A 23,651-nucleotide genomic window follows, 5' to 3' on the forward strand; every position below is an offset into this window, starting at 1 on the left:
GAAGAGGCCCCCCCCCCCCACCCCGAGCCCCGTGGCACCCCCGTCTTGGTACCTCCCGGCTGTGGCAGGCAGCAGTGGTGCAGGGAAAAGCAGTCGTCGCCGGCCCGCAGGGAGCAGCCCTGCAGGGCAACCCGCAGCTCGCGCACGCTGGGGAAGGACCGGTCCCAGCCCTCCAGCGCGACAGTCCCAGCCTGCAGCTGGATGGGGAACTTCCGCAGGTGCAAGCCCTTCACGCCGGGTGCCTGGAGCAGGTGGCAGCAGGGGTGAGGGCGGTGAGCAGGGGTCCAGGCAGGGAGCACGCCCAGCCCCAGCCCAGGACCCCCGCCCCAGGCCCACCTGGTCGCGCTGGACCACCGTGAGGATAAGGCGGTGGAGGTGGCTGGTGCTCCAGTGGATGAGGTAGAGGCCATCCTCGGGCTGCAGCCTGGCCAGCACAAATGGCTCCCTGGGCGGGTGGGGGCACAAAGGGGCACCATCAGGGCACCTGGGAGCACTGCTTGACCCACACCTGGCAACAAGGACACACAAAACCTGCCCAGCAGGGCACACTCCAGCTGGGATAAATGTCAGACACAGCTTATGTGGTGACACTGTGTCTGAACACACACACGCAGGTAACCCTGTCCCATGCATGAAAACACACACAAGTACCGGAACAGGCACATGCTCATGCGTAACAACTGTGGACACCGTGGCCAACAAGATCACACACACACACACACACACACACACACACACACACACACACAAAACAGCACACACACACACACACACACACACACAGCAAACAGCCATGAGATGCCAAGTGGGCACACACCCAGCCATAGACACTGCCACTCCCAGGGTGACACACAATGCACAGTCTGTCACACACCGAAAGGAAAAGATCACAGACAGAGGACTTCCCTGCTGGTCCAGTGGTTAAGACCACGCTTCCACTGCAGGGGGCACAGGTTCAATCCCTGGTGGGGGAACTAAGATCCCACATGCTGCACAGTGCAGCCGAAAAAAAAAAAGAAAAAAAAAGTATGAAAGATCGCAGACACAGTCGCTGTGTAACATAACAGCACAGGGGCACTGGCATCCCAGACCCAGAGGTGACAATTGTCATAAGCACAAACAGGTACTACAAGGTGACACAGCCACACAGACTCTGACAGTTACATATGTGGTGCCATAGACTGAATGTCTGTGTCCCCCCAAAATTCCTATGTTGAAGCCCTAACTCCCGACCAAGGCGATGGCATTAGAAGGTGGGTCTTGGGGAGGTGATTAAGTCATGAGGGTGGAGCCCTCACGAATAGGATTAGTGACTTATAAAATGGACCCCAGGGACTCCCCTGGTGGCGCAGTGGTTAAGAATCCGCCTGCCAATGCGGCGGACACGGGTTTGAGCCCTGATCCCACATGCCGCAGAACAACGAAGCCCGTGAGCCACAACTACTGAAGCCTGAGCACCACAACTACTGAAGCCCGTGTGCCTAGAGCCCATGCTCCACAAGAGAAGCCACCACAGTGAAAAGCCAGGGCACCACAATGAAGACCCAACGCAGCCAAAAAATAAGTTAAATAAATATATTAATTTAAATAAATCAATACAAAAATAAAATGGACCCCAGAGATCTCGCTCACCCCTTCCACCATATGAGGACACAGCCAGAAGACTGAACTTTGGTTATGTAACAGAAGGTGGGGCTCTCACCAGACACTGGATCTGCCAGCACCTTGAACTTGGACTTCTAGCCTGAAGAACTGTGAGAAATAAGTGTCTGTGGTTTCTAAGCCACCCAGGCATTGGCATTCTGTTACAGCAGCGCGAATGGACTAAGACACACGCTGACTGACATGGCCCATAGGCCCCGTACGGCCACAGCCCTTGAGAGGTGAAACGACCACTTCACCCTCCTCTGGTGTAGAGACTAGGCTTGGAAGGGTGAGACCTCTTAGACTGACCCAGGGGCCAGTCCAAGTGTCACAGATAGGACAGGGGATACCCAGGCACAGGGCCAATGACTAGATGAGCTGATAGTCACAAACCCCAACCCGGCAGCATACAGGATGGCCACACACACCTGATGACCACATAAGCCCTGACACTTCACATTCTCAGCCCCACACGTCCAAGCAGGAGTGCTCAGACAGTGATCCACAAGTACCAGGACAGACACATGCCTGCAGGGGTGTAAACACCCACACATATATCTGAACAGCCACCAGCGTTTGGACAACGCATAGCCCAGCAAAACTCACCAGTCCTGTCAACGTGCAAAAAAACACACTGACAATTTAAAATGCAGTTGGAGGACTTCCCTGGTGGTCCAGTGGTTAAGACTCTGTGATTCCACTGCAGGGGGCATGGGTTCCATCACTGGCCGGGGAACTAAGATCCCGCATGCCCCGTGGTGCGGCCAAACCACCACCACCAACAAAACCAAACAAAACACACTCACCAGAGTAGTGACACAGCTGCATGCCAAATGGGCTGTTAAACATCCAGACGTGCATGGTGACAGTCCCAAACCCAGGCACTCTCAGCATGACACACCATCCATGCTGTCACAGGTGCCCTTTCTCCACCCATAACCCCTGGTTGCACACATGCACACATCGCACACACACCCACATGAGCACCCACTGACGTGAACGCATGCACAATGCTGTATGAGCAAATCCTTGCACATGTACACGCATGCACACACAGACACGCGTGTGCACACTAGACACGAATGCTCCCACACACGTGCATGCACACCCACCCACACTCATGTGCGCACACGGGCACACAGACATGTACACACTGAAACATGGATGCTTGAACACACATGTGCACTCATATACATGGGTGAACACACAGGCCTTCACACCCTAAGACACACATGCACACACTAAGACACTGACATGCACACACCTCATTCAAACCCCACAGTCCCCAGAGCTCACACTGCCCAGCTCAGTCACCACCACGCAGCCCACCCACCCTTCCCCGGCACTCACAGCAGGGGTCCGTGGATACCATCCTGGATACTCATCACCAGCCGTGGAGGAGCCACCTCGTGGCATAGGTAGTGGCTTGAGTCGGCCGTCAGGCGGAAGTAGCCATCCACCAGTGACACCAAGGACAGGGCCGCAGCCCGGGAAGGCAGGGTCAACTCCTGCAGGCCGGGGGGCGGTGGTGGGGAGGACAACATCAGGCAGATGTCACAGGCCAGAGGCTCCCACCGCCCCCCAACCCTCCCCGCAAGGCTAGCCCGGCCCCCCGGCCCGGGCCCCACCAGGCACTTGTTGTCCTGACAATGAATGCTGACGCGGCGTTCTTTCAGCACCACGTGGGTGATGTCCTGGAAGTCGCAGAAGTAGGCCCATGGGGCCTCCTGAGGTCTGTGCACTGGCTGGTTGCCCACCTCCTGGGCCTTGGCTTTCTTCCCAGATGGGCCAGCATGGGGCACCCTTCTGCCGCCACCACCACCATCACTGGGAGTCTGGAAACCAGCACGTGGGGCAGGTGAATGGAGCAGGGCAGTGCCTGTTTAGTCCCACTGCACTTTTCCCCGGGGGAGAGGCGGGAGCTGGAGGGACCAGGCATCCCCCCCATCAACCCTAGTGTCACAGGCTGGACAGGAGACCCACCCAGAGAGATACACATGCCAGAAACTGGAACTTCAGGGAGAGTAGAATGGAGGTTCCTCACCCTCTCGGCCCCAGATGCCAGACCCCAGAAATCAGGTCCCCAGGGGGGCAGGCAGAGGACACTCCCCAAGAAACAGACCCCCAGGGACTTCTCTGGCGGTCCAGTGGTTAAGACTCCACTCTTGCAATGCAAAGGGCATGGGTTCGATCCCTGGTCGGGGAACTAAGATCCCACATGCCATGCCGCGTGACCAAAAAAAAACAAAACAAAAAACCAAAACAAAACAAACAAAAGGAACAGACTCCCAGGCACAGACTGACACACCCCAGAGGCATGTGGGGGAAAACCACCTTCGGAGGCCAAGGCCAAGGCTGAGCAAGGGCGCACCACCCCCAGCTGCCCTGGACTGCTAGATGGAAGGGGCGCCCCACTCACCTCTGCCTGTACCAGCCGCCACTGGATGCCGTCGGTGCCCGACACCAGCACCTCGTGGGTGGGGGGTCCTGCGGCAGACTCGGGCCCGGGGTCGGGAGGGGCCTGTCCACCATCCCGGATGTAGCAGGGCTCCCCCTCGGCCTGGGCCAGTAGCTCCAGGTGGCACACGGGCACGCGCTCTGTGCCGAAGCGGGGCGCCAGCCGCTCGAGTGTGGCCAGGTACTTCACCATGACAACCTGCTGGGAGAGGCAGCCCGGCTGGAAGGCCCGCAGGAACTTGCGGAAGATGCTCCGCAGGCGCAGCCGCGTCAGAGCATTGTGCTGCCGGATCTGCCGCCGGAAGGAGCGTGGGATGCAGTCCTTGAAGCTGTGGGGACGACCAGGAGGGGCCAGTCAGGGGCCGGGATTGCAGGCCTAGCTGGGTGACGTGGGGCAAGTGGCTTCATCTCTCTGAACCTCAGCTGCCTCGTCTAGAAAACAGACAGGCTGCAACCTACATGGCCATCGACAGATGAATGGATAAAGATGCGGTACACATATACAATGGAATACTACTCAACCATTAAAAAGAATGAAATAATGCCATCTGCAGCAACATGGATGCAACTAGAGATTGTCATACTGAGTGAAGTAAGTCAGGAGGAGAAAGACAAATATCATATGATATCACTTATATGTGGAATCTAAAATATGACACAATGAACCTATCTACAAAACAGGAACAGAATCACAGACATAGAGAATAGACTCTAGTTGCCAAGGGGGAGGAGGTTGGGGGACAGATGGAGTGGGAAGCTGGGGTTAGCAGATGTAAGCTTTTATGCATAGAATGGATCAACAACAAGGTCCTACTGTATAGCACAGAGAACTATATTCAATGTCCTATGATAAACCATAATGGAAAAGAGGATGAAAAAAACAAGAATGTATATATATGTATAACTGAATCACTTTGCTGTATAGCAGAAATTGACACAACATTGTAAATCAGCTATATTTCAATTTAAAAAATATTAGGGGGGGCTTCCCTGGTATCACAGTGGTTAAGAATCCGCCTGCCAATGCAGGGGACACGGGTTCGAGCCCTGGTCCGGGAAGATCCCACATGCCTCGGAGCAACTAAGCCTTTGCGCCACAACTACTGAGCCTGTGCTCTAGAGCCCGCAAGCCACAACTACTGAGCCCATGCGCCACAAGTACTGAAGCGCACATGCCTAGAGCCCGTGCTCTGCACAAGAGAAGCCACCACAATGAGAAGCCCGCACACCTCACTAAAGAGTAGCCCCCGCTCGCCACAACTAGAGAAAGCCCGCACGCAGCAACGAAGACCCAGTGCGGCCAAAAATTTTAAACATAAAAATAAAAAATATTAAAACTGAAAAAACCCCCAAAACAATAAAAAAACAGGCAGGCTGTCATGAAGGTGGACAGAGAATGCTATAAAGGGCCAGCACAGGGAGGCCAGGTGGTGTCTGGGCCCAGGGCCCAGGACTTTGGAGGAGACTATGGGTCGGAAATCCCAGCTCTTGGGCAACTTCCTTAAGCTCTAAAGGGCTCTGTCTTTTCATCTGTAAAATGGGATCAAATAGTGCCCACTTCTAGGGCTGATGAGAGAATCAGGACTATTGATTGGCAAAAATAAGGACTATGTGAGTGTTGGCCATTATTATTATTGGAGAAGTCGCTATTGTTTTGATCATTAATATGATTATCAATAAAAGGCACAGCTCTGGGAAGCCTCTCTGCTCTTCACAAAGCCATACCCTTCACCCCTTCTCCTGCCCTGCACTTGCGCACCAGCATAGCCCACTTAGATGAGATTTCCAAGCCTCATCCTCCATGTCCCAAGCCACCTCTTCCAACCTTTGAATACAAAGATCCTAAAGGTCAAGGTTCTAGCTGCCTTCTGCCCCCACTTCCAAGCTTTCCAGGGCTCCCTAGTGCTCTCAGGGAAAAAGGTTCCCTGACTAGTGCCTGGCCGTCTCCTGCACTTGGGGAATCACATTCCGAGTTCAGTTCCCCTGGAAACTAGGCCTTTGCCACCTCCTGCCTCTGGGCCTTTGTATATGCTGTTCCCTCTCCCTCGAATGCTTGGCCAAAGCAACCCACATCTGGATAAAGCCAACTCAACCTTCAGGTCTTAGCAGAAATCACCTCCCCCCAGGAGCATCCTCTGATCTCCAGGCTGGATAGTGTCCCTCCTCTGGGCTTCCCACCATCCTGGGCTTCACTGTCACAGCCCTAGTCCTCCAGTGATAACATGACAGGGATTGAAAACTGCAAGTCCTGGGAAATTCCCTGGCGGTCCAGTGGTTACGACTCGGCGTGGGTTCAATCCCTGGTTGGGGAACTAAGATCCCATAAGCTGTGTGGTGTGGCCAAAAAAGAACTGCAGGTCCTGAAAGACCCATTTCTCTTGCTGCCTCTTCCAGGCAGTGTGCCCTGATTGCCCCAGCCCTCACTGCAGTGGAGGCTAGCAGCTCTCCAGACTGCTGCCTCCTTTTTTCCCTTGAATTCTAGGGAGTCCTCCAAGCTCACCCTGCTCCAGCCACACTTCCTCCACCACATATCAAGCATGGTACAATCTTAGGGCCTTTGCACTGGCTGATCCCTAGGTGGAGAATTCTCTTCTCCCAAATACCCACCTGGCTCCCTCCTTCACTTCCTTCAGATTTTTGAATTTGAATGTCACCTTCTCAGTGAGGAATTCCCTGATGACCCAGTTTTTTTTTTTAATTTAATTAATTTATTTTTTATACAGCAGGTTCTTATGATGACCCAGTTTTAAACTGTACGCCCCTCATTCCCTGACACACCCCTTCTTCCTCTTTTCCTGCTTAATTTTTTCCCATTGCACTTATCATCGCCTAAAACACTATACATTTTTGTATTTTGTTTATTGCCTGTCTCCGTCATCAGATGTGACCTCCAGGAGGGCAGGGATTTTTGTCTGTCCTATTGACTGTTGTGTCCCCAACACCCAAAACTAGTACCAGGGACTTCCTTGGCTGTCCAGTGGTTAGGGCTCAGTGCTTTCACTGCCAGGGCCCTGGGTTCAATCCCTGGTCAGGGAACTGAGATCCTACAAGACGCTCAGCACGGCCAGAAGAAAAAAAAAACTAGTACAAGCATACAGTAGGAGCTCGATAAATGTTTGTTGAATGAATGAAGGCATGACAGTATGCAAGGTCTACCCTGGCCACCAGATGCCTGGGCATGTCCACCCACCTATGCAGTGTTCCCGCCTCATTCTCAGATACCTGATCTTCTTGGCCACCTTCTCAAGGGGGACACCATGGCAGAGAGCGAGGTGGCAGAGGTGCAAAAAGGCCATGCCCAGGCTCTCGTTCTGAAAGTGGTGGATCTCCTCCTCGCTTGACAGCTCCCACAGCGGTGCCACATCATTTACAAACTCATGCTTGCCCTAGGGATGGGGAATCAGGCAGAAAGGGAGGCATGAGAACCTGTTCAGTCCCCAGCTTCTGGTCACTTTGGGGAAGGGAAGGACCCCACATGTATGCCTCCTCTGCCCAACCCTATGCCTGTGGCAGACACCACTAACTGACCACAGCACTTACCCCTACAACCCTAAGAGTCTCAAAACCCTTTGGTTCAGGCAGCCAAAGGATCCCAGATGGCATGAGTTGAAACCTACTAGCTATAGCAAATTGGGAGGGAAGTGAGGACTCCTCATTTGCAACCTCCCTCACAAACAGTCTCACCTCCCCAGCCCTGCTCACACCTGCTCAAAGAGGTACTCAAAGGAGGCGGGGTCCAGGAGTTGCACCCCCTGCTCGGCCTGTTCTGAGGAAGGCTCGGACCCTGGGGGACCGCAGCGGTACACAGCCGGCTCCTGGGGATGCATGCCATGCCAGTTCCGGAAATAAAACCTGCAGGAAGGGAGGGGGCACAGCTGGGGTTTAGCACAGATTCAGACGAGGTCCACGAAGGTGGGGACAGGGGAGGGAGAGGACAGAACGAAAGCCTTCCAAGGGGACTTCACCCACCTCATGCGGAAGTACAGCATCAGGCTCGAGTCTCTGGACATATCCAGGATGTGGTTTGGAGGCAGCCAGACCTGGGCCTGGACATCGAAGAGGGCAAAAAGATTGAAGCAGGGTGGAGTGATGCCTGGACAGGGGAGAAGTGAGTCAGGAGTCAGTGCCTGCTGCCGTTAGCCCTGTGGACCCCCAGACCCACTGTCTCCCTTCACAATCCCTCCCTGGGCCTCCTGCCTTGCCAACAGAGGACAATGCAATATGTAAACCATCCTGTGGCCTCACAGGAAAACTACATTTCCCAGCCTCCCTTGCAGCTAGGATGGAGACATTGGGCTGGTTTTCGGCCTGTGGGATGTGGGCATAAGGGAGTACATTTTTCCAGGCCTAGAAATAAACTTTCCTGCCATCTTCGCTGCCCCAGGGATGTTGGAAACCCCTTATGCCTAGTGGTGAAGCTATAAGATAGAGGCGAACCATCTGACCTGCATTAGATTTTAGGTACATTTTCATTGTCTTAACCCAGTAGAATTGGGGGGGCTGCTTGTTACTACAGCAAAACCTATCATAGCCTGACTAACACAGCTCTACAGACTGCTGGCACTTTGCCTGGTCTCTCTCTGAACTCCAGACCCAGAGAAATATCCAACTACCCCTTGGCTGTCTTCCTCTAGACATCTCGGGCCCCCTGAGATGTGCCTTGTTCCAAACAGATCTCATCTGAGGTCCCCAAACCTGCCCCCTCTCTGCCGGACCTCATCCTTCTCCTCAACTTGTCCCACCCCCTCCACATCAGATTGGTCACAAGTCCTGTACTTTCTGCATCCTCCATCTCTCTGGGATCTACCCACTTCCTTCAAATCCAAAACTCAGCCCTAGTTCAGCCTCCAAACTTACCGTCATTCCCCACACTGGCTGCCCAAGCATCTATTTTTTATACACATCACTTAAAAATTGCATCTAATAGCTCAGAATTATTTATTTATTTTTTAAATTTTAATTAAAATTTTTCTTTCTTTCTTTCTTTCTTTGTTTTGGCTGCGCCAGGTCTTAGGTGTGGCATGAGGGATCTTTAGTTGTGGCATGCAGACTCCTTAGTTGCAGCATGCATGCAGGATCTAGTTCCCCGACCAGGGATCAAACCCAGGCCCCCTGCACTGGGAGCACAGAGTCTTACTCACTGGACCACCAGGGAAGTCCTTCAGAATAATTTATAATCACCTAAGTACCAGCCACGAGGAAAAGAATAAAACCTGGCAAGTACAACTGAAGCTCCCACCTACATCCACCTCCTCTCCCCTCCCACAAAGAGGTAACTATACTCCTGAACTAGAGTTTATCATTTTCATATTCTCTATCACCTTTGAATGTTATAAATTCAAATGCAGTATTATACCATAGGTGTCCTGCAATTTGCTTTTTTATGCTACGATAGGTTTTAAGCTTCACACGTGATATATGTAACTTTGGTTAAATTCCTTTTTCCTGGCTGTATAGTATTCCAGTGTTCAACCATACTGCAACTGACTTGTGCATTCTGCTATACGCAGACTTTGAAATGGTCTCCTATTTTCACTAAGATAAATGAAGCCACTCTGAACATTCCCGTGTACATCTCCTGGAACACATGAGCTGAGTGTCTATAGAGTGCATATCTAGGAGTGGAACTGTGTGCCCTCAGGGAATGTACGTTTCAACCATGTTAGACGATGCCAAATTGCTCTCCAAAATCATTGCATCCGGGAATCCCCTGGTGGTCCAGTGGTTAGTACTCGGTGCTTTCACTGCCGAGGGCCTGGATTTAATCCCTAGTCAGGGAACTAAGATTCCACAAGCCGCATGGCGTGGCCAAAAAAAAAAAAAAGAAAAGAAAAGAATCATTGCATCCAAGTGTACTGCCCCCCAAAGAAGGAGCATGCCTCCCTATGAGACAACTTCCTAAAGAACCAATCTGTTTCACTCTCTGGCTTAAAACTTCCATTGCTCCCCTTTGCCCCGTGAGAAAGCCCAACGCCCTCGGCACTGAATAACCATGACCTGGACCCAGACAATTATGTTCTGCTTTCAATTCCTACTTCCCCTTCCAAATTCTTGAAAACTGTGCTCCAGTTACGCTTAAGATCTTTTCTTCCTCAAAAAGATCAGGTTCTCTGGGTCCTTGGCCAGGCATGTTTCACACCACCCAGAAAACCAGTACTTATTTAAGAATCTGCCATTGATGGGAAAGTACAAGGTGTTATAGAAATCTACCAGAAGGCCCCCATCCAGCTGTGGGACAGGGGGTTTGAGAGGACGTCCTGGAGGAAAGGGCACGTAAGCAAAGTCCCCTTGGAGAGACCTCCTCCTCCTCCGGCAGGAGAAACTAACTTTCAAGCACATGTGCTGCAGGCTCTGTCAACCATTCCATGCTTCACTACTGTTCCTGGGGAAAACTTTAAGCCCTAAACTCCTCCCTCTGGGGTTTAAAACACCGTAAGATCTGAACCTGGCTGACTTCTGCCCCATCACCTCCTACTTGGAGGTCCTTACTCCCGCCCTCACCCGCCACAGTCTGCTCCCCCTACAGCAGCCAGAGATCATCTGTGACATTTGCGTCCAATTACGTTCCTCCTTCACTCACAGTCCTCTGTGGCTCCCACCTCACTTGGAGTAAAATCCAAAGTCCTCCCTGAGGCCCAAGAGGCCCTGTACAACCTGTGCCATCACCTGCTTGCCCTCACCTATTCCTGTCTCCCCTTCACTCACTCGGCTACAGCCACGCCGGCCTCCTCACTGTTGCTGGCACGTTCCCACCTCAGGGCCTTTGCACTTGCTGTTCCCGCTGCCTGGCGCCATCTTCCCCAAGATATACCTGTGGCTCAGTCCTTTATCTCCTCAAGTTTTAAATCTTTTACCATGATCTCTGGCCTCCTATACAGTTTTCTTATTTATTGTGTTTCTTGTTGATCCCTATTAGAATATCAGCTCTACAAATGTAGTAACTGGGGGCTGGCACACACTAGGTGCTCACTCAATGTCCTCTGAATGAATGGGCAGACGATTGGATGGATGAGGCCCAGTGGCTGCCAGCACCTCCACCCCGCCGTGGGGCTGATGCCCGGGACTCACCGACTTTGTGTGCAATGTGGAGGCAGACCTCCTCCGCAGTTAGTGTGGCCTCGCTGAAGGTGACCCAGGGCTCCCCGCCACCGGGGCCGGCCCAGTGCAGAAGCACCTTCAGGCCTCCTCTGGTGGCCATGGGCTGAGCTCCATTCCCATCGGGCTTTCTGCCCCTGGTGGTGGCCCCCCATTGGCACAGAGGCATGCTCTTGACAGCTGGCTTGCCTGGGAAGGAACATCCCGTCAGCCCCAGGCCTCAGCCTGGAGGCCCCTTTGAGCACCTCAACCTTCCAACCATCCAGACTGAGGCTTGGGGGGAAGATTCTGGACCCCTGCTCGTTGTGCAAACTTAGACACCCAATTCCCCTTCCTGAGCCCCAGTTTCCACAACCGTTTGATGGAGTTGGGGTATGTGTCCCCACCTACCAGATCAGTCATGAACAATAACACCACCAAACCCCTTTATTGGACAAATTCACCAATATAAAAATCTGCTCTGTCCAATAAAAAAATTTTTTTTTTAAATCTGCTCTGAACCCACCTTTCCAAAATAACCAGGAAGACAGGGGTGGCCAGACAGACCTGGGGGTGAATCCTGTGTCGACTCAGACGAGTCACTTAGCCATGCTGGGCCTCAGTTTCCCCATCTGGAAAATGGAGATGCTGAGAGTGCTGCCATGAAGAGATGGTTGTGAAGTTTCTACATTCTTTTTTTTTTTAACTTTTAAACTAGAGTTGTAAGTGAATTATGCACCACTGTCACCATATTACAGATAGGTAAGAACTTACTATTGCCATTTTGTTGTTTTCTCGTTGTTTTGTAGATCCATTGTTCCTTGTTTCTTATCCTGCTGTCTTTCTTTGGGTTTGGATGTAATTACTATAAGATTTTTCCTTTGTGGTTACCCTAAGTTTAATGTTATAAGTTTAAGCCATTTTATGAGCCTTACATGACATACCTCACACTCGTAACACCCTATTTGAAGCTAATAACAGCTTCACTTCAACAGGACTGGTAAACATTATACTCTTCATTCTCCTCCACATATTTTGATTACTGTTGCTACACTTTACATGTTTTTTATATTGTGTAACTAAAACAGATTATTGTATTACGGTTATTTTTTCTACATCCTTTCTTTTTTGTAACTAGAGGTGTAGCTCAATTAGGTTGTGACGTTTCAACACAATTCTGCACGTCACATGTCCAGTACCTTGATACAGGCGTGAAAAAATAACAAATATGATAAAAACAAGAACGAAGTCATTATTGGTTTTATCATCATAATCCTTTTTCTCTTTCAAGCCGAGATTCCTGCATACCACATCTACCCCCACCAGCGACCCCAGTCCCTGCTGGCTCCCTGAGCGGAGAAGGGGCTGTGTTCAGCTCTTTCCCCAACAATCTGGAACTTTTCAAGAGCCAGGTCCAGGGCTCAGGCCTGCTGAGGTCTCCAGTATTTGCAGGGAGGGGCTGTCAGCGATTCGACCGATGTTACTGATTTAAGACAGTGATGGGGTTGTAATAGCACAATGTCGGAGTCGTCAAGAATCAACTCCTCTCTGAACCAGTTTCCTCATTTAGAAAATGGGCATAAAACCGTCTCTCTCTCAAAGGGTTGTTGGGAGGATTCAGTGAGGTGAGACAGGGAAAGGGCTCCGCACCGGGCCTGGCGTGCAATAAGTGCTTGATAAATGTTCGCTATTATTATCTTATTAACGTTCGAGATAAGATCTTGGGGATGGGGTTTTGTAGGTGCCCATCTCCTCCTTCCTCGTCCCCATTGGGCCCAGACCCAGCTTTGAAGATGAGGTCTGGGTGAGGTCCGCAGCCCCCGCCCCGCAACAGAAATCTCCAAACCCTGCTGGCAGGGGCGGGAACCGCGACGTGTACCCACCGGGCATCAATCAGTCCCAAGGCAGTGTGGGGGCTTCTACCCATCTCCTGCAAAGGGCAGTCCCGCCGGCCGCATCCTTCTTGATGACCTCCCGGGCGCGCCCCCTCCCGCCCCCCTCCAGACTCACCCTTTCCGGGGAACTCCGGCTCGAACCTAGGACCCCGCCCCGCCCCGCCCCGCCCCGCCCAGCAGCCAGGGTCAGCCGCCGCTTGATCGCCGCTGGGACACCCCCTCCCATTGGCTGCCTGAAACGGGCACACTCATTGGCGGCCGCTCTGCTCCGCCCCCTCGCTGCCACGGCGGCGCTCCCATTGGTGCGGGCTTCATGTTTTGCTCAGCATTGGGCGGGTGTGTGAGGTCTTGCCGGGGCAAGGCTGCTTGCATTACCCACGCGGGCGGTGGGCCTAAGTCAGGCTTCCGTACCTGACCTTGGTGCAAGCCCAGGTCCTCAGCTCGGCAGTCTTTCAGTCCTCCAACTCCCCTGCCATATGGCCCTACATCTGTCCTGCCTTTCGTCCCTGTCTGCCTGGCCAGCCCTGCTTCATGGCCTGAGACCCCCCTTCCTCAACGGGAGGCATTTCCGGCCCACCAGCTCACATCCCTTTTCTGATCACCTGTAGCCCTGTCCTCTGAGGGCCCCTTGCCCTCAAGGTAGCAGCTTGGACGTCCCACCTGATCCGAGTTCTGATGCCTACACAGCAGGTCGCTGCCATTTTACAGAAAAGCCTATGCGCTGAGCGTTTTCCACGCGTTATCTCATTTGATGCTAGCAGTAGTTCCTCTGGACACTATTATCCCCATTTCTCAGAGAAAGAAACTGAGGTCCAGAGAGATGACAGACTCTCTCCTTGACCAAACTGTAGTTTTCTGAACCTTCTCGACTACTCAACCTTGGCCGCAGTCCTGTCTTTGACCTGCACAGTACAGTCTAAGCAAAGAATCCTTCTAAGTCATCCCCCCAACCCTTGATATCTGATCAAGTTTCTCATTCCCCACCATTGATGTATACATCCTTGGCCTTTAGCAAGAATCCCCCTACCCTCGATGTCTCCATGGACCTCATCACTCTGCTCTGGCTGTCAATCCCCAGCTGTCTTAGCTGCATTCAGAGTTGAGCCCAATGCTCTCCCCGTTTGCAATCCGCCTATTGCAGTAGTCCTGAATAAAGTCTTCCTTACTGTTCTGTGAATGAAAAATATTGCCTGCCATATCAATAAACAAAGGATGTTGTAGCCATCAAGCCATCACATTACAGCCCCCCAGATGGTGACCCTGGAGGGAACTCAAGATAGAAACAGGATGCCCACTATCAAGCTATCAGCCACAGCACACCACACCCCCCAACCCCTGCAATGATGCACCCTGAGGAGACTCAGGATGAGAAAGCCCAGGATACTGGCCCTAGATAGCTGAGGTGCGTATCAAAGGAACGACTTCAGTGAGCCCAGACTCTTGCATCTTCCCATACACAGAAAAGTACTAAATTCCTTAACTTGAGATAGCTGGTTTTCTTTAATTAACAATAATCTTTTGATGTTCCGACTACCTGGTCTTTGATGCAAAAACTCCTGTATATCCTGGATCCCCACTTGCCTCTTCAGAGCAATCTCTGAGTTATCTGAGATGCTGTGTCCCAGACTTAATTCTCAGTTTTGTCTGCTGAATAAAATATAACTCCCAACTTTTAGGTCATGCTTTTGTTTCTTTTCAGTCGACAGTTTTTAACAAGTGTCAGAGTAATTTTTTTCTTTAACAGAGGCTGAGTAACTTTCCCAGCACAAAAGAGCAGAACTAGGTTTATTTCTGTGATGCCTTTTTTTTTTTTTTTTTTGCGGTATGCAGGCCTCCCACTGTTGTGGCCTCTCTTGTTGCGGAGCACAGGCTCCGAACGCGCAGGCTCAGCAGCCATGGCTTACAGGCCCAGCTGCTCCGTGGCATGTGGGATCTTCCCGGACTGGGGCTCAAACCCGTGTCCTCTGCATTGGCAGGCAGACTCTCAACCACTGCGCCACCGGGGAAGCCCCCAGGCTTATTTCTGAAGGTGGAGCCATAACTGCTGTGGCCAAGGGCATGTGGCTACTCATCTCAGTCTGAGAAAATGTGGGGAAAAACAGACTGTTCTTCACAGGGCAGCTATGGAGATTCAATGTGTAGTTGTAGATAGAGACTTAGCCTAGCACCTGGAGGGTAGTGAGTGCTAGGAACTTGGGAACTGGGGAATCAGCAGTGATGCATCCTGACAAGGGAATAATTTGCAACTGGGGAAAAAAAAAAAAAAAGAGGAGCTCTGTACTGATATGGAGACATCTCCAGAGTGTCTGTATAATTCATAACAGAGAATGAAATATATAGAATAAACAGAACGTGTTATATTTCCCTGTGCCTGCTCAGCCCACCTATGGGAAGACTCAAGAGAAATATAGAAATATTGGTTAGCTCAAGGAAAAAAATTTCAGAGAATCTCAGGAAAAAAAATCTCACATTTGTCTCACACCAACCTTTGGTTCATCAGCAAAATCTCACCCCTCTTGGTCCAGCCCCCATCATCATTTGCCTGGACCAATGCAGTTGCTTCTATCCTGGTCTGAGTCTCCCCCCCTTGCCCCTGCCCACCCCCACCTCCTTGTCTATCCTCCCTGCATCACCCACAGGGCATCTGTGAGCATCTGGGCACAATCTCCTATCCTTTATAGATATGGGTGATCGGGCCCAGAGCCTGATTGTGTGGGTTACAGAATTGTAAAACCATTTAAATGCTCAGGGTCTCTTATGCTAAGGTAAGGGCACTGACTGGAGAGGTTTGGAATGGAAATATTGGGCAGACACAGATGAGCCTGAGAACTTTGACCCCATCAATACACTTGTCTGAAGGAGTTGGCCCTTCTACGTGTGATATTGTGATATAACAAGAAATATATATTTGGTCTTCATCCCTGATTCCCGGCACAGAACTTCGAAAACTCTTGAAACTTGTTGAGTGAAAGAGATGATAGCATCATGTTTCGTTATAGTATTTGGGTTTAGTTCCTGGTTCCTGGCTCAGAGCTCCTAAAACCCTTGGAATTTCCTGAATGACAGAGGTGAGAGGTGAGAAAAACATGTTTTGTTTTTCGGAATAAGCCTGAGCAACCATACCCGAGTTTATGCGAATGAGGTGACTCATGGATGGACCTGGAGATTGTCAAACCAAGTGAAGTAAGTCAGAAAGAAAAAGACAAATATCATAGGATATCACTTATATGAGGAATCTAAAAAAAATGATACAAATAAACTTATTTACAAAACAGAAACAGACTTAGAGAACGGACTTATGGTTATGGAGGGGGAAGGGTTGGGGGGAGGGATAGACTGGGAGTTTGGGAATGACATGTACACACTGTTATATTTAAAGTAGATAACCAACAAGGACCTACTGTGTAGAACAGGGAACTCTGCTCAATACTCTGTAATAACCTAAATGGGAAGAGAATTTGGAAAAGAATAGATACACTTATATGTATAACTGAATCACTTTGCCGTACACCTGAAACTAACACAACACTGTTAATCAACTATACTCCAATACAAAATAAAAATTTAAGGGACTTCCCTGGTGATCCAGTGGCTGAGACTCCGCACTCCCAACGCAGGGGGCCCGGGTTCAATCCCTGGTCAGGGAACTAGATCCCACATGCTGCAACTAAGAGTTCACATGCTGCAACTAAAGATCCTGCATGCCTCAACGAAGATCCCGAATGTGGCAAACAAGACCCGGTGCAGCCAAATAAATAAATAAATATTTTAAAATATAAAAAGAAAATAAAAAAACTTTCATGAGCTTCACCCGTGGGCCCAGTTTTAAAGAAAGAACAATAGTAAAACAAACCAAATACCCAGGCCAAGAAATAAACCCTCACCACTCCCCAGAAGCTCCTGATTCTGAATCAGCAAGCCCATCTTCCCGTCCCCTTCACCTGCTATATTTTTCTTAGCAGCCTTTATGGCAGTCTGACATTCCACTGGAAGTCTCTTTGAGCACTGGCTTTAATGCCTGGCTTCCATTCTAGAACGTCAGCTCCACAAGGGTTCTCCACTGTGTCCTCAGTGCCTGGAATTGTGCCTGGCACCCAGTAGGTTCCAAGAAGCTGGTGGAGTGAATGATCTACGGAGATGTCTAGGCCGGGGCTACTGTCCCGCTCCGCTGCGGAAGGGCTGGCCATGGCCTTCCGGCCTCAGCTTCCTCTTCACCACTAGGACCGCAGCAGCAGGAAACCAAGTGTGCCAGATTCTTTAACAGCCAGCCTGGGTGAGATCGGTTGGCCTTACTGGGCCTGGAGGCCGGACTACAGAGGGCGGGCTGGGCCTGGGACCTGCTGTCTACCACCGGAGGAGGGACCGACAGGAAGTGTCAGATAGAGTGATTAATAATAACAATAAGGGTAATAAACCCAGTCATAATAATAAACTCTAATAATAGTTCACATTTTTCTAGGCTGGATGCTGTCTGGGCCCAGGCATTCTTGAGAGAGAATTCTCTTGAGTTGAGAATTCTCTGAGCCCTCTCAGGTTCTTTTAAAGTGGAACGAGTACCCCACTTGACAGCTGAAGAAAAAATAGGACATGGAGGCCACTGGGAAGGCTCATGTGCTGCCCCCCAGGCCTGAGTCCTCTTTCCTGAACTCCTACGTGTCAGCTGGGGTCCAGCCCCAGCAGGGAGGCTCCGGGTTACCCCACCAACCGTGGGGGTTTGCCGAGGACCGAGGGGGTTTCCCAGGCAAGGGACTTTCCAGGTTAAAATTGGGACAGTCCTGGGCACACTGAGACTACTGGTCACCCTGCTCCAGTGGTTTTTTTTTTTAGGAGGAAGCTAGAATTGGGGAATTCCCCAGACTCTGAGAGGCCTGCTGGGGCCTCCCTAGAGCTCCCACCAAACCAGGGAAAAGTCAGGGGCTGCTAAATTAAAACAAAAATCTCTTTGTGTCCTTTTGAATGGGAGGGTTCAGGAAACAGTCAGCCCCCTCCCCAAAACAGCTATGAGGTCGGTTGGGAATCCTTCCCTTGTATGTGTTTGAACACATGGCCTCTAGAACATTCTCATAAGTAGCCACAGACAAGCACATTCTGTGCTGAACTCCAGAGGAAACAGAGGAGTTACACACATGAAGGCTGGAGCCAGAAGGCCAGTGTGATCCCAAGCCATCCCTCAACCTCACCATGCCTCAGTTTCTTCTTCTGCAAAATGGGGCTAATTGGAGTCCCAAACTCAGAGGTGTGTGTCAGGATCATCAAGTGAATTAATATACATAAAGAGCCAGGCGCAGAGCAACTGGTATTATCTTTTTTATTTCACAATATTTCTTAGATATCTTTCTTTTCCACTGTGCATAGATCTATTTGGTGGATTTTTTTTTTTTTTTTTTTTGCTGTGCCTCGCGGCTTGTAGGATCTTAGTTCCCTGACCAAGGATCGAACCCATCCTTCAGCAGTGAAAGCTTGGAGTCCTAACCGCTGGACCGCCAGGGAATTCCCCAGAATTGTTTTGTTTTGCTTTTAATTAATTTTTATTGGAGTATGGTTGCTTTACAATGTTGTCCCGGAATTGTTTTAATATGAAATATTTCAGGCATCCAAAAAGGTGTCGAGATAAATAAAAACATCGCCTAGGCACCAGACGGAAACAAACCCAGTGTCCATCAACAGAAGATGAATATTGTATGTTTCCACTTTATAGGTGGTCCCTAGAGGAGACAGAAAGTAGAATGGTGGGGGCCAGGGGCTTCGGGAAGGGGAGGGGGAGTCAGTGTTTAATGGGAACAGAGATTCAGTCTGGGGAGATGAGAAAGTTCTGGAGATGGATGGTGGTGAGGGTTGTGCAACGATGTGAATGTACTTAGTGCCCCTGAACTAGAAACTTAAAAATGATTTAAACGTGAAATTTTATGTTATGTGTATTTTAACCACAATGTTTAAAAAATCAGGGGGAAGTGAGGTTAGTGAAATGGACAAAGGTGGTCAAAACGTACAAATTTCCAGTTATAAAATAAATAAGTCCTGGGGATATAACGTACAGCATGGTGACTAATAATACAGTATTGTATAACTGAAAGCTGCTAAGATGGTAGATCTTACCGGCCCCGGACGCACAGGCTCAGCGGCCATGGCTCACGGGCCCAGCCGCTACCGCGGCATGTGGGATCTTCCCGGACCAGGTCACGAACCTGTGTCCCCTGCATCGGCAGGCGGACTCTCAACCACTGCGCCAGCAGGGAAGCCCAAGATGGTAGACCTTAAAAGTTCTCATCACAAGAAAAACATTTTTGTAACTATGTATGGTGATGGATGTGAATTGGACTTATAGTGGTGATCATTTCACAGTGTATACAAACATCAAATCATTATGTTGTTCCTGAAACTAACATAATGTTATATGTCAATTATACCTCAATTCTCTTTTTTTTTGTGGGGCGGGGGGGCTGCGCTGCAGGCCTTGCGGGATCTTCCCTGACCAGGAATTGAAAGCACAGTGTCCTAACCACTGGACTGTCAGGGAATTCCCTCTCAATTTTCTAAAAATCTAAAAAAAATTGTCTGTGTGCCATCCACTGAGGTAAAAAACAAAACAAAACAAAACCAGCATAAATACCGTGGAGGATCTCAGAGTTCCACTCTCCACTTTCATCCCTGGAGGGAGGTGGTTGCTGTCCCTTCCACCCCCTAAGCAATGAGTAAGGGCCACTTTTCATTTAGTCAATACATATCTCTTGAGCACCTACTTTACGCTCGGCCTTGTTCTGGGTCCTGGCAACACAGCAGGGAAGAGAACAGATAAAATTCCCTGCACTTGTGGCGTGATATTCTAGATGGGACGACAGCCAAGAACAAGGATAAACAAGTAAAAATATATAGTGTGACAGATAGTGACACGATATAGAAAAAGCAAAGCAGGGAGATGACGTCACTGGAGATCGGGTGGCCTGGGACCATCTTTCTGATTTGCAGGAGCTGAGGTGGAGGCACAAGGATGTCAGGGGCAGGGTGTACCAGGCAGGGGGAACAGCTGAGGCAAAGGTCTGGAGGAGAAGGCTGTCCTTGAACTTGATGTAATTCCTACCTATCTGCTGGGCCCCGTAACTTGCTTCACCGCATTTCTTTTTTCTTCTTCTTCTTCTCATTTCATTATTTCTTTTTAATTTTATTTTTAAAAAGTTATTTATTTATTTATTTATTCTTGGCTGTGTTGTGTCTTCGTTGCTGTGCAAGGGCTTTTCTCTAGTTGTGGCGAGCAGGGGCTACTCTTTGCTGCAGCGTGCAGGCTTCTCATTGCGGTGGCTTCTCTTGTTGCAGAGCATGGGCTCTAGGCGTGCGGGCTTCGGTAGTTGCAGCACGTGGGCTCAGTAGTTGTGGCACATGAGCTTAGTTGCACCGTGGCATGTGGAATCTTCCCCAACCAGGGATTGAACCCATATTCCCTGCATTGGCAGGTGGACTCTTAACCACTGTGCCACCAGGGAAGTCCCTCATTATTTCTTTTAACAATTAATTAATTTTTAAAAATAAATAAATTTATTTATTTATTTTTGGCTGCGTTGTGTCTGTTGCTGCATGTGGGCTTTCTCTAGTTGCGGCGAGCAGGGGGCTACTCTTCATTGCAGTGCGTGGGCTTCTCATTGCGTGGTGGCTTCTCTTGTTGTTCACCGCATTTTTGTTCATGAATTTCATCCATATTGATGTGAATTACTCTCCCTGGTTTCACTGCTCTGTCGTGCAGCACTGTACACATTAATAGGCTATAATTTATTTGTTCCTTTCCCCATGAATGGACAGTTATGTGAGATCCAATTTTGTGGTCTCAATGTCTCCAGGAAACAAAATTTTCCCACCCTTTTTTTCTTTTTAATTTTTTTTGGATTTTTAAAAAAATAAGTAATTCATTCACATAGTTCCAAATCGAAAAGGCACAAAATGGTTTTGAGGACAAGTCCCCGCTCTGCTTCCAGCCCCCTGACACCCATCTCATTACTGAATTCAAAACATGCTATGGTTTAATGATTCCTCAAAAAGAATTACCATACGATCCAGCAATTGCGTTTCTGAGTGTATACACAAAGAAAGCACGGACTCAGAGAGATATTTGTACATCTGTGTTCATAGCATCATTATTCACAATAGTCAAGAGGTGGGAAGCAACCCAAGTGTCCATCGATGGATGAGTGGATAAACAAAATGTGGTGTATTCTACAGTGGAATATTATTCAGCCATAAAGAAAAAAAATAAGGACATTCTGGCACATGCTACACCATGGATGAAACTTGAAAACACTATACTGAGTGAAATAAGCCAGGAACAAAATTACAGATATTTTATGAGTGGGGACTTAAGTGTTTAATGCATACAGAAATTCTCATACTTGGACTTCCCTGGTGGTGTAGTGATTAAGAAGCCGCCTGCCAATGCAGGGGACACAGGTTCGAGCCCTGGTCCGGGAAGATCCCACATGCCACGGAGCAACTAAGCCTGTGCGCCACAGCTACAACTACTGAGCCCACGTGCCACCACTACTGAAGCCTGAGCGCCTAGAACCCGTGCTCCGCAGCAAGAGAAGCCACCACAATGAGAAGCCCATGCACCACATCAAAGAGTAGCCCCTGCTAAAATAAAATTTAAAATAAATTAATTAATTAAAAAAATAAAGTATACAATTCAATTTAAAAAAATTAAGTCTTGTACTTAATACCACTGAATCGTACCCCTCAAAATTGTTAAAATGGGGACTTTCCTGGTGGTCCAGTGGTTGTGACTTCCCGATCCCACTGCAGGGGCCGTGGGTTTGATCCCTGGTCAGGGAACTAAGATCCTGCATACCACGTGGCGTGGCAAAAAACAAAACAAAACAAAACAACCCAAAATGGTTAAGTGATCATTTTTGTTATGTACATTTTACCACAAGTAAACACACACACGCGCGCGCGTGCACGTGCACACTTACAGAATGCTTACTCTGTGCTGTGTTCTCAGCCGTGGGGACTTAGCCATGAACAAAACACAGGAATCCCTGCCTTCAGGAAGCTTACATAAACCAGATAAATACTAATAAGTGGGTTTTGTGGGTTTTGTTGGAAGGTGGAAGTGGTGGGCAGAGAAGAGTGGAGCAGATAAAGGGTATAGGGTGCAGGAGTAACTTGTTTTAGGCTCTGTCCTCAGCACCCAGTGTAATTCCAGGCCCCCCGGCAGGATATGTGTTGCCTATGAGCAGCTGTGTATTCAGGGCTTCCTCCTATAGCCACAAAAAAAGAGCACATTGCTTCACTCAGCTTCCAAGTCCTTGGCTTCTGGTGGGTTCTGCCGATGGGGAAGGCTGGCAGGAGATCAGAGGTGGGAGACAGACGAGGGTCCCTATTCCCTCCCTGCCCAACCAGAGTTGGGCAGTGGTGGCTTCTCTGTGGCCACATAACCTGCAAGGAACCCCTTCTTCACGGCTCCAGATGTCAGCAAGTTCTGCTCCCTTCCCATCCTCTTTAGTCCTGTCAAAATCTTTCCACTGTTGCTAGTTCCAGGTGCCTTATGGAATTACAACGCCCCAAAGATGTCCTAATCATCAGTGCCCTAATCATCAGTGAGAATCAGGAATTAAGAATGCTACTCAGCTGACTTTAAGGTAGGGAGATTAGCACTTGCTTCAGCGGCACGTATACTAAAATTGGAAGGATACAGAGATTAGTATGTCCTCTGCACAAGGATGATGCGCAAATACGTGAATCATTCCATATTAAAAAAAAATGATAGGGAGATTATCTTGGTGGACTCAGTGTAACCACAAAGGTCCTTAAAAGGACGGGGGAGGGGACTTCCCTTGTGGCACAGTGGTTAAGAATGTAAGGGACACAGGTTCAAGCCCTGGTCCAGGAAGATCGCACATGCCACGGAGCAACTAAGCCTGTGTCCCACAACTTCTGAGCCTGTGCTCTAGAGCCTGCGAGCCACAACTACTGAAGCCCGCGCACCTAGAGCCCGTGCTCCGCAACAAGAGAAGCCACCGCAATGAGAGGCCCGAGCACTGTAACGAAGAGTAGCCCCCGCTCGCCGCAACTACAGAAAGCCCGCGTGCAGCAACAAAGACCAAATGCAGCCAAAAATAAATAAATAAATAATTTTTTTTTTTTTTTTAAGTGGAATGGGGAGGCAGAAAAAGAGGTCAGAGTGATGTGACAGAACTTGATTCGTCTTTGCCATCTTTGAAGATGGAGGAAGGGGGCCCTAAGCCAAGGAACACAGGCAGCCCCTAGAAGCTGGAAACAGCAGGAAATGGATCTTACCCAGAGCCTCCAAAAGGATCACAGCCCTGCCAATGCTTTGATTTTAGCACAGCGAGACCCATGTTAGACTTCTGACCTGCGGAAGTGTAAGGTAATGCATTTGTGTTGAAGCCACTAAGTTTGTGGTGATTTGTTACAGCAGCCACAGAAAATGAATCCACTCAACACACATCTGTTGGTTCTCCTGTCCCACTCACATCATTACATTTTGTTCAGTGAAATCCTTTTGAGTGGAATTCTGTTTGCCGCTAAGACCCAGCCAATTATGCTTCTGGGAGCTTACTCTATAGGTGGGATGCC

The 23,651-nt window shown here is 49.6% G+C and overlaps 1 protein-coding gene across 1 annotated transcript in view; it reads right to left on the minus strand.

Annotated features, from left to right (window-relative positions):
* The window catches only part of TYK2 (tyrosine kinase 2), an 18,860-nt gene extending 7,495 nt beyond the window's left edge, over nt 1–11,365 (minus strand). The window contains exons 1-9 of the mRNA XM_007460662.1: nt 11,170–11,365; nt 8,071–8,194; nt 7,806–7,953; nt 7,324–7,487; nt 4,029–4,430; nt 3,273–3,450; nt 2,995–3,152; nt 337–445; nt 53–242 (exon numbers count right to left, since the gene is read on the minus strand). Coding sequence (XP_007460724.1) covers nt 53–242; nt 337–445; nt 2,995–3,152; nt 3,273–3,450; nt 4,029–4,430; nt 7,324–7,487; nt 7,806–7,953; nt 8,071–8,194; nt 11,170–11,365 — 1,669 coding nt within the window. The remainder of the gene's footprint in view (nt 1–52; nt 243–336; nt 446–2,994; nt 3,153–3,272; nt 3,451–4,028; nt 4,431–7,323; nt 7,488–7,805; nt 7,954–8,070; nt 8,195–11,169) is intronic.
* Between the last annotated feature and the right edge of the window lie 12,286 nt (nt 11,366–23,651).

Source organism: Lipotes vexillifer, unplaced genomic scaffold, assembly GCF_000442215.2.
Source record: "Lipotes vexillifer unplaced genomic scaffold, Lipotes_vexillifer_v1.1 scaffold1011, whole genome shotgun sequence".
Lineage (NCBI taxonomy): Eukaryota > Metazoa > Chordata > Mammalia > Artiodactyla > Lipotidae > Lipotes > Lipotes vexillifer.